At 38.9% G+C, this 17,317-nt stretch overlaps 1 protein-coding gene across 3 annotated transcripts in view; it reads left to right on the top strand.

Moving 5' to 3' along the window:
* The window catches only part of TTC29 (tetratricopeptide repeat domain 29), a 387,470-nt gene that overhangs the window by 292,851 nt on the left and 77,302 nt on the right, over window positions 1-17,317 (top strand). For all 3 annotated transcript variants that reach the window (XM_073642501.1, XM_073642502.1, XM_073642503.1), the window contains one exon: window positions 5,275-5,506. In XM_073642501.1, the coding sequence (XP_073498602.1) occupies window positions 5,275-5,506 (232 nt within the window). The remainder of the gene's footprint in view (window positions 1-5,274; window positions 5,507-17,317) is intronic.

Raw genomic sequence — 17,317 nt, 5'->3', positions numbered from 1 at the left:
CATGATGCATCTTTCGCCTGTTACACAAAGTTTCCTTGGGTAACCACTGCGTGTACGGTCTTCAATATTGTCATTTCTTGGTGTCATCAGTGCTGAGATATACATGCAGAAACTTATCCATCATGCAATACCATCATAGAGAAATTTGATTAGCTCCAAATGTATTCTTCAGCAGGACAACAATCTAAAACTTACCGCCAATATCATTAAGAACTGTTTTCAGCTTAAAGAAAAGGACAGAGTTCTGGAAATGCTATGGCTCCCACAGAACCCTGATCTCAACATGATCGAGTCTGTCTGGAATTATGAAGACAGTAGGATTTTCACAGGCCTACACCAACAGAAGCGTATTTATCCAATATGTTTGGAACAAACTTGCTGACGAGTTCCTTAAAAAAAACTGTATGAGTGTACCTTGAAGAATTGATGCTGGTTTGAAGATAAAGAGTAATTAATTTAATTTAGATTTCTCTTTTGTTCATTTTGCTCTTTATTAATTGATAAAAACAAACTATTAACATTTCTATTTTTGAAAGCATTCTTACTTTGCTGCATTTTTTCAACACTTACATAAATATTGTATGATTATATAATAAAACTAGATGGTGGCCCGATTCTAACGCATCGGGTATTCTAGAATATGTCTCCCGATGGTGGCGTACTTATTTTAAATCTGCCGCCAATAGTCACATCCCCCCCATAGTGGCCCATGCAGGATGTCACATCCCCCCCTCCCTTATAATGGCCCATGCAGGAAGACACATCCCCCCCATTATGGTCCATGCAGGATGTCACATCCCCCCCTCCCTTATAATGCCCCATGCAGGATGTCACATCCCCCCCTCCCTTATAATGCCCCATGCAGGATGTCACATCCCCCCTATATAATACCCCATGCAAGAAGTCACATCCCCCCTATATAATACCCCATGCAGGATGTCACATCCCCCTCATAGTGCCCCATACAGGATGTCACACCCCCCTCGCTTATAATGGCCCCTCCACGATGTCACACACCCCACCCCACCATTTAATGCCCTATGCCCCCATACAATAAAAAAAAAAATCCAATACTCACCTCTCTTCTCAGCTGCTGCTTGGGACTCCAGCGTAGTCGGCATCTTCCCGCTCTGCGCTGTGACCGCTCAGGAGAGAGCGCAGTGTATAGACGTCACCGCGCTCTCTGACCTGAGACGTCACAGAGCAGCAGCGGAAGACACAGGACCTGCTGCGGAGGCATGGGGAGGGGTAAGTATGGCGCCGGGTGCCGGGGCCCTGAGCAAGCGGGGGGAGGGGAGAGGAGGAGAGGGGAGGGAGGGGAGAGGAAAGGAGAGGGGAGGGGGGGGCGTCACACTTGCCGTCGGGAGATCAGCGGCCGTAGCCGCTGATCTCCTAACGGTAGCCGCATGGAGGTCAGCGGCGCCTCCGGTCAGGGGACTTATGCTGCGAGCAGCCGGCGGCATCTCCCGGCTGCATCGCCGCTGACCTCCGTGCGGCAGATGAGCCCCTAACGGCCGCCATCTTTTTCTGAAATGCCGAGTCACTGATTGGCCGCGGCCGGACCAATCAGCGACGCGGGATTTCCTGGACAGACAGACAGACAGACGGGATAAGACAATTATATATATTAGATAAGACTGAGCTTTCCTTTGTGTTCTCCATAACGTGTATGTACTTTCATGTGTCTTGTCATCATATGTAAATTATCTTATATTGATAGCATTTATAATCTATACTTCAGGATTTTTGATCAGTCTGGGTAGTTTGTGTGCATTTCAGCCTATGAGCATGCTGAGAGCTAGTGCACTGTATGCAGCTGCCTGCCATTTGTGCTGTATAGGTAGAAGTATTGGTGACTCCTTTGTGTCATTTAATTCCCAGTAGGAAAGAATGTCTTTGAAAAAAGTGCACACATTGCTTTCCTGTTGGTTTAAATGGAAGAGTCACTCTTTGCGGTCTGCTGCTTGACAGCTGGTTAGACTGTGCTAATTGCCAGTTGTGATTATCGCAAGATTAGCCCGTGCTGATGGCATCCTGCTTGCTGCAGATCCCAACTAGGGAAGATTTCAGGATCATGATCCAAGGCTGACTTTTGACACAGTATGGGGGAAGACCTGTGATGTCTAAAACTCAAGTGAAAGCAGAAGCAGCTAAAGTTTGTGACATATGGTGTATAATATGGCTCTTTAGAGGAGCTAAGTTATTTCACCAATTCTTGCTGTTTTCAAGTCCATTAAAATGACCGATGGGGAAAGCAATCTTTTGATATAAATAGATAAAAAGGGAAATCTCATTAAGCTAGGGCTGGAATCTCTAACATATTACAGCTTCAGTTTACATGAGCAGCCCCCTGCAGACAGCTTAATGTGACAGACCTTTAAATAATCTGCAGGCTGGTATCGCCATATAGTACACAATGTAATTCCCTTATTTCATGGTATCTTTACCTTACATTATTAAAACAAAGATGTCGACATCTTGTCCAGAAATGTACATAAATAGAATGGGAGTAAAATGACATTATCCATGTGCAGGCATCATCATTAGACTGGATTCACACTCAGCATTTTTAAGAGTTTTTTGCAGCATTTTAACAGCATATTACTTATTTCTGCTTTTTTAACATATATATATATATTTTTTTAGCAAATTTAAACTGAGAGCCTCAATGCTGAAAGGCCACAGGGAGCGTCACTAACATACAAAACTATGGGTTTCCTGATGTCAGCAAAGTGAATAAGAATCATGAAGTCTCATGCACACGTTGCTTATTTGTGACTTGCAGATTTGGTGCAGATTTAAATCTGCAGAATGTCAATTTTTTCAGCAGATTTCACCCATACTAATAAGAGTGTAAATATCTGCAGCAAAATTGCATGTTTTTGCCACTGCATTTTTCCTGCCAAGAGATGCAGAAATGGTGCAGAAATTTCTGCACCAAATACTTAATGTCTGCACATAACCTAACTGTCATTAACTTGTGCATTGTGTATTTTGTACAGACATAGCCCTAGTGTATTTCATTTAGTCAGTTCTTTATATGAGAAATATTTACTGTTTATAAAATATTATTTTATTAGAAAACTATATTTCACGGGCCGTATTTTATAAGCAATATACTTTAATATTTATACATACTTCAATCTAATTTGCATAAACAAAGTCTTTTTATCTCGCTAATGTTGCTGCTCTGCAGTTTGCCAAATGTTTGTGTTACATCATGCTTTCTTCCTTAGCAGCTAGAGATGAGAAAATGTTTTGAAAGGTGAATTCTTTAGCTTCAACGAATTTCTTAAAATAATTTGATGCTAATCGATTCATCGTGAATCGAAAGTTCAGCAAAGCATCTGGTAGCACTAAAAAGATGTGTGTAACACTCTGAGGTCCCCTATGGCTGAATTCAACCCCTTTCAAGATCTTTATTGCAAGAACTGCCTTTGTAATATGAAAGTGAACTCTACATATATGACTGTGGGTAAACAAATGGTAACTGTTCTTCACTTCTGTGCTGTTACACACTACATTGTACAGTTTTCAGTTTGGACAAGCTTTGAGCTGTGATGTCCTCTCATGATGTCACTATTCTGCTTTCATTCCGCTGAGAGAGTCCATCCTTATTGGCTTATTAAGACATTATGGGGAATCCCAACCATGTGCGACGAAATCTTCTGTGATGTGTAAACTGGTGGTAGCCATTTTAGGTGATCTGCACAAAGCAAATCACAAATTGTTTTAACTTGCTGGGCTCAGAGAATTGTAAAAAGTTCAAAACAAATTTGAATCGTATGGAATCGATTTGCTAATTTCTACTAGCAGCCTTTTGTTTCGCCAGCATAAGATGGCTTAAACCCTTCACGACATCCGACATACATGTACGACATAAGTCGGAAGCTGGTGTATGGAGCGGGCTCACGGGGTATGCTTGCCCTATTTTCAGCAGGTAATGACTGTGTGTTACATCCAGAATCTGCCTCTAACAAAGAAGACTGTGATTTTTGCTATATACAGCATTGCTATGGCATTTCTGTATATAGCACAAGCGAACAGACGATCGTAACTTCAGGTCCCCTAAAGGGACAAACAAGAACAGTGGAAATTTTAAAAAAAAGTGTTTTAAAAAATAAAAAAACAATAAAAGTTCAAATCACTCACCTTTTCCCCCATTAAAAATAAAGATAACAAAATAAAAAATTCCACATATGTGGTATTACTGCGTTCAGAAAAGTCTGATCTATCAAAATATAAAAATAATGAACCCGATCGGTAAACACTGTAAACTAAAAAAATTCAAGATGCTGTAACAAGCGATCCAAACATCATATCTATCCCAAAAGGGTATCAATAAAAAACGTTGTCTTGATCTGCAAAAACTAAGCCGGCACACAGCTCTATTGACCAAAAATGAAAACTTTACGGGTCTCAGAAAATTGCGAAACAACCCAACAAAATTATTTTTCCAAACTTCTGATTTTTTTCCCCAGTAAAATAATTAAAAAAAAAAAAAGGACATGTTTGGTATCACCGTAATCATACTGATGAGGAGAATCATATTGCAAGGTCATTTGTACCACACAATGTACACTGTAAAAACAATTCCCAAAACACAATTTCAGAATTGCATTTTTTCACAATATGTCCCCACTTGGAATTTATTTCCCGTTTTCCAGTACACTATGTGGTAAAATGAGTGGAGTCTTTCAAAAGTACAACTCGTTCCGCATAAAATAAGCCCTCATATGTCAATGTGAACAGAGAAGTAAAAAAGTTATGGCTCTGGGAAGAAGGGGAGGAAAAAACTAAAAAGTAAATTGCCTGCGTCGTGAAGTGGTTAATAGTATAGTAAAATGTGTTGCTAGGGCGCCATTTACACAAGAGCCTGCAGCAGTTATAGTATCGAGACCCATGTCTGCACTACCGCAAACAAGTTTTTTTTTGGGGATAAATTTTTTCCCAATAAAAAATGATACTTTTACTAATGTCAAAACACTTAATATGTTCTACTAAAAGTAAATCAAAGTCACTGAGTATATTTGTAGAATAAAGTAACTGAAGCCAAACAAAAACCTTACTTGGGCCCAGTAATGGCTTTGATTACTTTCTAGGCTACTTTTGCTGCTTTTCCATTGTATTTTGCATTATTTACAGCTTAGCTTCTATCTTTTTACATACATAGATGCAACAAACACAGTTTGGGCTACACAAATTCTAAACCTTCCCTATAAAGAACTGCTCTGCTACTAGAAGATTTTGACTTTGTTGTGTGTTTCCTTTCAGGGGAACTATGAGAAAGCGTGTCACTATTTTTCTCAAGCTTATGAGACTGCAGTCAATCACGGGGAAATACCACTGATAGAAGAGGCACAAGTTCATTTCGGCATTGCAAAGGCGCACAGGATGATGCTCGCAGTGAGCAGACACACGGGGGCTGCAGATTATGTCAGCATGGAGTACCTGCTGGCATGGAAAAAGAACAGAAGTGACATGTTCAGTGACCCAGCAAATGTCGGTAAGACTGGTTATAAAACATAATGGCTATATTTCTTTTATCAGTGCATTTAGCTAGAATTGATTTTTTTTTTTCAGTGTAGATTCCGAACTGGAAATTTCTAAGTATCTATATCAATTAGGCTATGGTCACACGTTCAGTATTTGGTCAGTATTTTACATCAGTATTTGTAAGTCAAAACTACGAGTGGAGCAATCAGAGGAAACGTATAATAGAAACCCGTCACCACTTCTGCATTTTTCACCCACTCCTGGTTTTGGCTAAAAAATACTGATGTGAAATACTGACCAAATACTGTGAACATGGCCTTAAACTGACTATCTAGCTATCTATATATCTACATCTATCTGAACGTCTGTCCATCTGTTCTAGTTGCATCTATAGCTGTAAATCTGTAAGCTTTTGAATACATTGAATTTACAGAATTTAAAGTAAATTCTAAGGACATTAAGGTAGAAAGAGACTCTGAAATTTACCCCTAAACCATACAATGTGACTATTTCTTTCATATTCAAAGGTTTTAAAATTGTCCCTCAAAATTAAATTGCATATTACTATTTTTAGAATTAGTAATAACCCTTAGAAAACGTTTACAGCATGTAATTTCCAGGTGGTTGTTTGCTTCCACAATCACAATAATCTTGAACAAAAACACAACGGCAAACTGGTACAGAAGGAGAGAGAACCCTGCCCGCGAAGGCTCACAATCTACAAGGGATGGGTGAGGATACAGTAGGTGAGAGTAGAGCTGGTCGTGCAGCGGTATGGTGGAGTGATGGTTACTGCTGGTTGTAGGCTTGTCAGAAGAGGTGGGTCTTCAGGTTCCTTTTGATGGTCTCCAAGGTAGACGAGAGTCTGATGCTTTGGGGTAGAGAGTTCCAGAGTAGAGGACATGCACAGGAGAAATCTTGTATGCGATTGTGGGAAGAGGAGATGAGAGGGGAATAGAGAGGGAGATCTTGTGAGGATCATAGGTTGCATGTAGGTATGTACCGGGAGACTAGGTCACAGATGTATGGAGGAGACAGATTGTTCATGGCTTTGTATGCCATGGTTAGGGTTTTGAACTGGAGTCTCTGGGCAATGGGGAGCCAGTGAAGCATTTGACAGAGAGGAGAGGCTGGGGTATAGTGGGGGACAGGTGGATTAGTCGGGCAGCAGAGTTTAAGATAGACTGGAGAGGTGCAAGAGTGTTGGAAGGTAGCCCACAGAGCAGGAGAGGAGATTGCAGTAGTCGAGGCGGGACATGATGAGGGTGTGCACTAGTATTTTTGCAGATTCGTGGTTGAGGAATGTGCGGATTCGGGAGATGTTTTTGAGTTGGAGTCAGCAGGAAGTGGAAAGGGCTTGGATATGTGGTATGAAGGAGAGATCAGAGTCCAGGGTTACCCCAAGGCAGCGAGCTTGTGGGACTGGGGAAAGTGGACAGCCATTGATTTTGATGGATAGGTCAGATGGGGGGGCTGAGTGAGATGGGGTAATGATGATGAATTCAGTTTTATCCAGGCTGATTCCTTCCAAAACAGTGCCTCACCTGCCCACAGATTTTGTGTGGTCGTGTACCTCAGCCCATTTCACTTCAATACAGCTGAGCTGAAATACCAGACAAGCTATTTATTAAGGTTGCTGACCGACCTGGTTGTTAGACCATCCAAAAAAATAGAGGACTTTTTTTTCACCATCTGTAACAAAAAGTTGATACATCAGTGATTTTTTTCTCATGATGGAAGAGCTTATGCAAGTTTTTGATGACCTTGATTATCTTCATTTTACAGTTAATAATAGGTGCTGCTAATGTGTTCACATCAGTGTATTGCGATATACTGTATATTACTTATAATGTTTAGAATATAAAATGATTTTCTGATGTGTCTAAAAAATGCTGGCTGTCTGAATTTTTGATAAAAAGAAAAAAGAAATAATCAGGTCACCCACCCTACCATGGATTGGTGTATCACTCTTCCTGGAAGAAAGCAGTCATGTGTTTCCTCTCCGTTTCTGAAATTGCGTGACAGTAAAACAGTTCTCGAGATAAATGCATGTCCTACCGGAGTTGCATTAATTGTTCTAGAAGGGACAATCCCTTTAAATCCTATGGTTGGGGAATAACCTTCTGGATTGTTAGGCGTCCAAGGACTGAGAATATAAGCATTCCCGAAAACAAATCTCTGTTACCCGGAGAAAGGTGCTCTATTCATTGTCTATGGGACTGCCGGAGAAAGCCAAGTACTGCACTCAGTTATTTATGACCGTCCCTTTGACAATGAATGTGCACCTCCTCCTCATTGAAGTTTTGCAGAGTTCTCAGGGTTCCAGAGCTCCGTTCTTAATAGAAGTAGAGATTCCAGCGGATGAAATGTAATTAAAAAATCTGTTTTATTGTTTGAAAGCTAAAAGGCAGCACACACCAGCAGGCAGGAAAAACTGTTTTCTGGGGGAAAAACCCAGTCAAACCCCCAGAAAACAGCACGATTGATCCTACCCTACTGACCAACTTCTGATTTTGTGAAAACCCCTTTAATGATTTTCAAACAAAATTTTAGTAAAGAAAATCTTGGTTTTATAAGCAAACTTTGGCTTCAACGTGATAACATTTGTCACCTGACACACTGACATATTGCTGTATGTGATACAAATGATTAGTTAATTGGTACTGTACCTTCTTCTCACCAGCCATGGCCAACTTATTGATTTATAACTGACATTTATCTTCTTGCTTAAAAGATAAGAAAGGTAGGAGACGGCGTGGACTTGACAAGGGATGCATTACACTCCCGCACTATATCTTCCCAAATAAGATCATTTTTAAAATACTGCTGGCATAAATTCTATGTCTTCACCAAATTAATAAATAATGCTGCATTGACATATTAATCACATACATGGAATATACTGCACACCTTTTATTAGACAGTCCTGTTTTCTAAATTGGAAAGTAGTTTTTCATGTTGCCTATTTTTCTGAAAATAGAATTTGTAATTACCCAATCATAATCTCTGATTGGGTCTGTGAAGGTTACAGGTGCTAGTACCTTTCTTTTTAATACAGCAGATAAATGACATTTTTGTGGCAAATTTCATAGTGATAAAGAATATAGATTTGCCAGGAAGAGGCACTTAAATCAAGTACCTAAAGACAGAAAGGTTCAATAAGTTAAAGTTGGTAAAAAAAAATAAAGTTGAGGAATACACTTTCCCACTTGGCAACTCTTGCTGACTTCTTTGTAGTCTAGCATGATGCATCTTTCTTTCTTTAACCCCTTTCTTTAACTGCCTTTTTCTGTATTTTTTTTGCTTTTTTCTTTTTCATTTCCAAGAGCCATAATTTCTCGACATAGCTACATGAAGGATTATTTTTTGAGATGAGTTGCAGTTTGATTATCACCTTTTTAATTTACTACATAAATGTATACTGTTAAAAAATTCTTTCTAGGTCTTATTTCTACGGCATTCACTACTGTAAAATTGACACTTCAATTTAATTCTACGGGTCAGTAACAATACTAAAGTACCAAATGCATACAATTTTTATGTTTTACTGCTTTTTTAAAATGAGCTTTTCAAAAACTAAAAATGTCATTTGTCTCACCACATTCTGAGTCTCATACGTTTTTTATTTTTTAAAGGAGACATGTGAGGGATTGTTTTTTGCAGGGCGTGCTGTAGTTTTTATTGGTAACATGGAATCTATGACATTTTGTTTGCTTTTTATTCCATTTTTACGATGGGGGGTAAGGTGACTGAAAAACAGCAATCCTGGATTTGATCATGTAAAATAAATAATCTAGTATTGTAAAATGTATTATATTGTATTGTTTACAAAACTTGTTTTCAGATTATTAACTTTTTTTGGGGGGGTGGTATACTTGTTTTTTTATTTTTTATGGTTCAATTATTTTTATTAAAAGATAAATGCTAAATATAAAAACAGTACATAAGCAGAGTAGTCAAGCAGATTGAAGAAAATATACTATATTTAGATTTGAGAGTCCTCAGTGGTTGATACCTTTTAATGGCTAACTGAACAATAATGTCTGTAAATTGTCTGAATTGTAAAGCGCTGCGGAATATGTTGGTGCTATATAAATAAAAAGATTATTATTATATTATTATGGTAACAAATTGCACGCTTTCGAGACTACTCAGGTCTCTTCATCAAGCATAGTATAGCACAAAATCTGAAGAGTCACATATTTATACACAGCAAGACACAGAAATAATGCAATAGATGAGACAAGTGATGTAAAGCAAAACTATTACTATGGGAGAGGGATAAAATGTACTAGCATTATTATACAACATGCATTAATAAAGAAGAAGAATGAGAAAGAAATTGAGAAGGAAGGAAAAAAAAGAAAAGAAGTGAGGGGGGAAAGGAGAGGATGTGTTGGTCCATACTTACCATCTTCTGTTAGTTTGGTTATCTAGTCAAGATGAGAATGATTCAGTTTTCTTAAACAGAAACCAAGAACTCCACGTTCTAAAGAACTGGCCAGTCCAGTCCTCCATCTTATAAATGTCCATGAAGGTATCTAGCCACTCCACAAAAGAGGGAATCTGAGAGGTCTTCCAATGGTGTAGTATAACTAAATGAGCTGCATGTATGAAGCAATGCATCAGATATTATTTCAAAGAAGAGAGTGAGACTGGTGTAATAGATAACAGAGCCTTCGCCGGGGACCAGTGGACTGAATCTGAATAAACTTTATTGTAAACATCATGAATAGCTGACCAGAAGTGAACAATTTTTTCACAGCTCCACCATATATGTGTATGAGTAGCTATTTCTTTTCCACATCTTCCCCTGAGCTTAGAACACTGAGGATAAAAGGAGTGGAGCAGGGCTGGGATTCTGTAATACCTATAAAGAATTCAGCCCCCTCTCTCTTAAGAGCAGCCAGTAGAGCAGTGACACTAAATGGGAAGGAGGAGATAATTGTGTACATATAGTTTCAAACAATGTTAGGTCGTTCTCGAGAGATAACTCTGGGGATAGTTCAGAGACAATGTTAGAGAGTTGACAGTGTAGGAGCCAAGCTCCTCCAGCCTGTCCTCCTGGGGAAGCGTCAAGGGGCATCACCCTACCTCTCTGCATGAAATGTCTGACTTGGGGAGCCTCTAAGTCAAATTAACCCAGAATGTGTGACCAGCCCATCCCTGCAGAGAAAACTGGGTTATAACTGGAGTAAGAGGCCTAGGGTTTTAAGATAAATCTAAAAGGACTGAATTCCTGTTCCAGAACTTGAGAACCATAATTGGGAGAGAAGATAGTATAGGAGGCCATTGTAAAGGGGTCAACCAGAATAGGGGGATGAGGGGATCTGGCTTTCCTGTAAGGCTTCCTTTTCAAAGTTCACCCATTACTAATCTTATTTGTGATGAAACTAGTTAAGAATATATGTCAGTAGTGACACCTTGTAGTATGTAATGTCTAATAATCCCATCCCTCCTTTGGCCTTAGGTTTGATTAAGTATTTTTAACCAAATCTAGGTTTAGAGAACACCCAAACGAAGTTGATGAATATAGATTTTAGCTCTATGAAGAAAAGCCTGGGTATTGGGATTAGAAGGGCTTGCATCAGATATAGGGTTATTGGCAGAATATTAATTTTCAGTGGATGTATTCTCCCAAACCATGACATGGGAAGATTATTCCAAGTAGCCAAGTCTGATATCATTTTTTGAAGTAGAGGAACAAAGTACATGTGAAAAAGATTTAGGTATACTAATAGATCATAGACTGAACATGAGTCAACAGTGTGATGCAGCAGCAAAAAAGGCAAATACAATTCTGGGATGTATTAACAGAAGCATACAGTCTAGATCACGTGAAGTCATTATCGGTCTTTACTCCTCTTTGGTCAGACCTCATCTGGAATACTGTGTACAGTTTTGGGCACCACATTTTAAAAAAGACATAGACAAACTGGAGCAAGTTCAGAGAAGAGCGACCAGAATGGTGACTGGTCTGCAAACCATGTCCTATGAGGAACGGTTGCAGAATTTGGGAATGTTTAGCTTGCAAAAAAGAAGACTGAGAGGAGACTTAATAGCTGTCTACAAATATGTCAAGGGCTGTCACATTGTAGAAGGATCATCTTTATTCTCATTTGCACAAGGAAAGACTAGAAGCAATGGGATGAAACTAAATGGGAGGAGACACAGATTAGATATTAGAAAAAACTTTTTGACAGTTAGGGTGATTAATGAGTGGAACAGGCTGCCACGAGAGGTGGTGAGTTCCCCTTCAATGGACGTCTTCAAACAGAGGCTGGACAGACATCTGTCTGAGATGATTTAGTGAATCCTGCTTTGAGCAGGGGGTTGGACCAGATGACCCAGGAGGTCCCTTCCAACTCTACCATTCTATGATTCTATGATTCTATGAAAGTTTACGGAGTAGAGGTCTTTGTGAGGTGCCCAAATATGTAATAGCCCAAGAGATATATGGGCTTTATTTTATAGTGGCTAAGATCTCCAAAGCCCTGAAACTCTAGTAATATATTGCAGAAACTTATTTCTGGGTTAGAGGTGCTGATACGCAGGTCATCTACATAAATAGTAGATTTACAACTTGTATTACCTACATACAGCCCCTGAATAGGCAGACAAAGGGCATTTAGTAAGCTCTCAACTGCAATATCAAGTATCAGCACCTCACAATCGTGCGGGGGTTGGCACAGTAGTTATTGCAGATCTGGTCGTGGCGATCTTAGCAGCTACCTGTTGGTGTCAGTTGTGTAATTCAGACCGAATCTTCTGTGTATGGAGCTGGGTATGCTCGAGAACATTGGTTCTAAATAGCATAACTACATACATCACATTGGACTGACATCAACTAGTCTTGACCTTCTGTGTCATTTCTCTTTTTTGGTCTGTTATTAATGTACTGCTGCAGAGTGTTCAACTAATTCTGAGGAATTTTTTATCTATAATGTAAAATTTTGTCACTCAATAAAGACAACACTTGACATAAGTTCATCTTCCAGTAGGATTTATCTACAGTATTAAACATATAGCCACCAAATAACCCAGGTGTGGCAAAGTAACATGACTATAGTGTTTGAAAGCAACATCTATTACCTATATAAACGCTCAACCTAGTAATTCACTTTGGAATTCTTAAGCATTTCCACCACAAGTCACAACATTATGGCCCCGATTCGGAACATTATGCCGTTTTATATGCCAGCCTTCATTTACAGTGTGCTGGAGTTAGATGTGTTAAAATCATTAAGACATGTATGCCTCCTAATTAAATTGGCACAACTCTTAGTCGCTGTGCACCCCTGTAAGAAATGTATTCCAGTCAGAGACCAGAGTACATTTCTGTTGTAAATCTTGTGGCATAAAATATGATGAATTTTTCTGCCCTGCTCGACCATTCCATCTCCTGGCTAAGGTCTGCCTAGTTTCCGAAAAGTTGGCAGAGCTAACATGGACTGGTTTAAAAACTTCAAAAGTCACAACATTTTTGCACAAATACCAATTGGGAAACAATTTCCCAGCATTTCGTATACTTTTACTCCAGAATTCTGCCAAAAATGTTTGATGAATCAAGGCCTAAGACCTCATTTAAATGTCCATTTTTCACCTTCTTGTTGTATCCATGGTTTTCACGGATAGAACATGCACCCATTATAATTTATGGAGCTGTTCACATGTCCGTGTTTTTTGCGGAGCGTGTGTCTACAAAAAAAGTCATGGAGACACGTCCGTTTTTGGTTGGCATCTCATATCAAAATTATCCTTACAAGTCTATGGGTACTTGAAAATCATGGACAGCACACGAATGGCATTGTGCGCAACCTGTGTGCGGTACTTGATTAAGACTTTAATTAATAGGAGAAGCTTTGCAATTAATTTCCCTATATGTGAAAATCACTGATGAAACCACTGATGGTAAAAACTGAGACACAAGCCAAACACTTCTGAAAATTAGATAAAAAACACTGATGACGCTTGGACCATTTTTTTGCATACGTGAAAAAAAAAACCTAAATATGAGGTTATTGACCAGGAGATGGGTCCAAGGCCTCCTTCACACACATTTTCTTTCACCGTATTTGAATACTTGTAAAAAGCCAAGGAATGAATTTTAACAGATCTTCATAGAGTTTTGTTTACAGGCAATTTTGATGTTTTTTTAATTTGTTATATTTGTAACAAGCATTTTTGTTTTGTTTTTTTGGAAAAAACTTTGGGAAAACCACCAGTATAAATGCCATACCTAGAGAATGATGCTTTTTTTTAAAGCCCTCTGACCCTCCTTAAAAAGCACAAAAACATAAAAGACAAACCCCTGTTATATTAGTGTGTTTGTCACATAATTGTAACATTAAGACGCAGAATGTTTGACACACACACACACACATACAAGTGATGTGAAGCAAGTAGGCTTTTTTAGAAAAACTTTGTGTAAAACCAGCCTTAATCTGTGATTAATAGGGCCCTTTATTTCCCACTAAAATGCTCATATATGTGGCAAAATAAAACAATAAAAAATTCTAATAGTAAAACACAATTATTTACAGTGGGTACGGAAAGTATTCAGACCCCTTTAAATTTTTCACTCTTTGTTTTATTGCAGCCATTTGGTAAATTCTAAAAAGTTAATTTTTTTCTCATTAAAGTACACTCCGCCCCATCTTGACTGAAAAAAAACAGAAATGTAGAATTTTTTGCAAATTTATTAAAAAAGAAAAACTGAAATATCACATGGTCATAAGTATTCAAACCCTTTGCTCGGACACTCATATTTAAGTCACGTGCTGTCCATTTCCTTGTGATCCTCCTTCATTGGCGTCCAGCTATGTTTAATTAAACTAATAGGACTTGATTTGGAAAGGCTTACACCTGTCTATATAAGACCTCACAGCTTACAGTGCATGTCAGACCAAATGAGAATCATGAGCTCAAAGGAACTGCCCAAGAAGCTCAGAGACAGAATTGTGGCAAGGCACAGATCTGGCCAGGTTACAAAAGAATTTCTGCATTACTCAAGGCTCCTAAGAGCACAGTGGCCTCCATAATCCTTAAATGGAAGAAGTTTGGAACTACCAGAAGTCTTCCTAGACCTGCCGTCCAGCCAAACTGAGCAATTGTGGGAGAAGAGCCTTGATGAGAGAGGTAAAGAAGAACCCCAAGATCACTGTGGCTGAGCTCCAGAGATGCAGTAGGGAGATGCCTTTATGACTTCCATCGGGCCTTTATGACAGAGTGGCTCGATGGAAGCCTCACCTCAGTTAAAGACATATGAAAGCCCGCATAGAGTTTGCTCAAAAACACATTAAGGACTCCCAGACTATGAAACATAAGATTCTCTGGTCTGATGAGACGAAGATAGAACTTTTTGTTGATAATTCTAAGTGGTATGTGTGGAGAAAACCAGGCACTGCTCATCACCTGCCCAATACAATCCCAACAGTGAAACATGGTGGTGGAAGCATCATGATATGGGGGTGTTTTTCAGCTGCAGGGACAGGACGACTGGTTGCAATTGAATGAAACATGAATGCGGCCAAGTAAAGAGATATCCTGGATGAAAACCTCTTCCAGAGTGCTTTAGACCTCAGACTTGGCCGAAGGTTCACCTTCCAACAAGACAATGGCCCTAAGCACACAGCTAAAATAACAAAGGAGTGTCTTCAGAACAACTCTGTGACCATTCTTGACTGGCCCAGCCAGAGCCCTGACCTAAACCCAATTGAGCATCTCTTGAGAGACCTGAAAATGGCTGTCCACCAATGTTCACCATCCAACCTGATGGAACTGGAGAGGATCTGCAAGGAAGAATGGCAGAGGAGCCCCAAATCCAGGTGTGAAAAACTTGTTGCATCATTCCCAAGAAGACTCATGGCTGTACTAGCTCAAAAGGGTGCTTCTACTCAATACTGAGCAAAGGGTCTGAATACTTATGACCATGTGATATTTCAGTTTTTCTTTTTTAATAAATTTGCAAAAATTTCTACATTTGTTTTTTTTTTCAGTCAAGATGGGGTACAGAGTGTACTTTAATGAGAAAAAAAATGAACTTTTTAGAATTTACCAAATGGCTGCAATAAAACAAAGAGTGAAAAATTTAAAGGGGTCTGAATACTTTCTGTACCCACTCTATCTCAGACCATTTCTTTACCTACCCCATGTAGAAGCTGCGGTTTATCAGTAATTGTTATGTCTGATTCTGCTTCTGTTTTTAGGTGACTAGCAGACCATGGGTCAGTCTCTTGATTCTATTAAACCTACAAGCTAGTTTAAAAAAACAAGAGATTTTGCAAAATAGAATTTTTATTAATACATGAATACATATATTAAATACAAGATAAACCCAAAAAGAGTATACCTAAACAACCCCCTAAAAAACATGACAGGAAGCCCTTATAGAATAACCCTGCTCATCCAACATAATGAACCTCAGTGGGAACCAGTAAAAAATCCAGTCATATCCACTTATTCAACAGATCAGTAAATAGTATTACAAATACCTGTGGACATAATGGGGCACGTTCCAAGGGGATTTCTGAGCAGACAGCCCAACGCGCAATTTGCTTCCTCATCAGGAGATAATTATTTTGATCATCAGTCTCTTGATTCAGCTACATTGTAATCAAACACTTTATTTGCCCATTGAAAATACACAGGTTGTACAGTCGTTTAGCACATGTAATAATAATATATTGTCAGTATTTTGATGTTTGCTTTACTGATTTAATATATATTATACAATCACAAGTAGCAAAAATATCTGAAAACAGAGCCAGCATTGAACTGGTTATAGAATAGGATGCATTTCTTCTATGCAGTTAAGATGCATACTAATGGATTTCTCTAGCAAAACAGAATAATGAACTTTGTCCTTTAGGCCCTGTGACTGTGTACCTACTGCTATAAACATGACACAGAGAGACATCCACAGAGAGCCCTTTACAATGAATTTTTATTTTATTTGGGAATTCACAGCACCCTATTACCAAGTACAGTAGGACAAGGCTGCTGTGGCTGGAAGTGAATATTACATTTGGTTATTCCCTGCACATGATTTTTTAGGTTTCTTTGAGACTTCATAAGGATTACTGAGTTTATATTTTTAAGATATAGTATATCACTTTTGGAATTACAATATATTGTAAACAAACAATGAATTTATTGTAGTAGGCACATATTTATCAAGTATTGTATAGAAAGTTCAAGAATTTAAAGATATAGTGCACTATTCATCATTGCACTTTTGCCCGTTTATTGGCATAAATTGGAGCAAATTTTCAACAAATTCATCAAACAATTTGCACCATTTTTAAGTTATTGTTTAGCTCTCTGATTCTTACATCAGTGTGGCTTTTCCAAATGTTTTAGACTGATTCATCAAATGCGAATATTTAAAAAATCCCCAAATTTGGCAAAAATGTACTCCAGTCCCTCTGTGAAGCTGAGTCACTTCTCACAGACAAGCCTTGAGTCGGGAAGTCAAGAAGTCCGAGGTCAATAGTCAGTAGGGTACGTCATAAACAGAAGGAAGAGACAAAGGCGTAGTCAGGTAACGGTCCGAGGTCAGAATATCAGGAAGATAGCGGATCAGAGCAAAAAGTGTAATACAAACGGGTAGTCAATAGGAAGGTACAAGAGGAAACTAGGCACAGAGGAAACAAGCCACACAGAGCTGAAAGCTGAGACTGGCAGCTATCTTGGCCAGACAGCTCAAGTAAGTAGCTAAGTAATCACTGGAACAGGGAGCACCTGATTCAGATTGGATGGCCAAGTTGTCAACAAAAACACAGACAGCTCAGAACGCCCCTGCACCAAAGTAGACAACTGA

The sequence above is a fragment of the Phyllobates terribilis genome, unplaced genomic scaffold (assembly GCF_046119375.1).
Source record: "Phyllobates terribilis strain yellow unplaced genomic scaffold, ASM4611937v1 Scaffold_1__5_contigs__length_1240528914, whole genome shotgun sequence".
NCBI classification, from domain to species: Eukaryota; Metazoa; Chordata; class Amphibia; order Anura; family Dendrobatidae; genus Phyllobates; species Phyllobates terribilis.
This window is presented reverse-complemented; position numbering and strand designations above follow the sequence as displayed.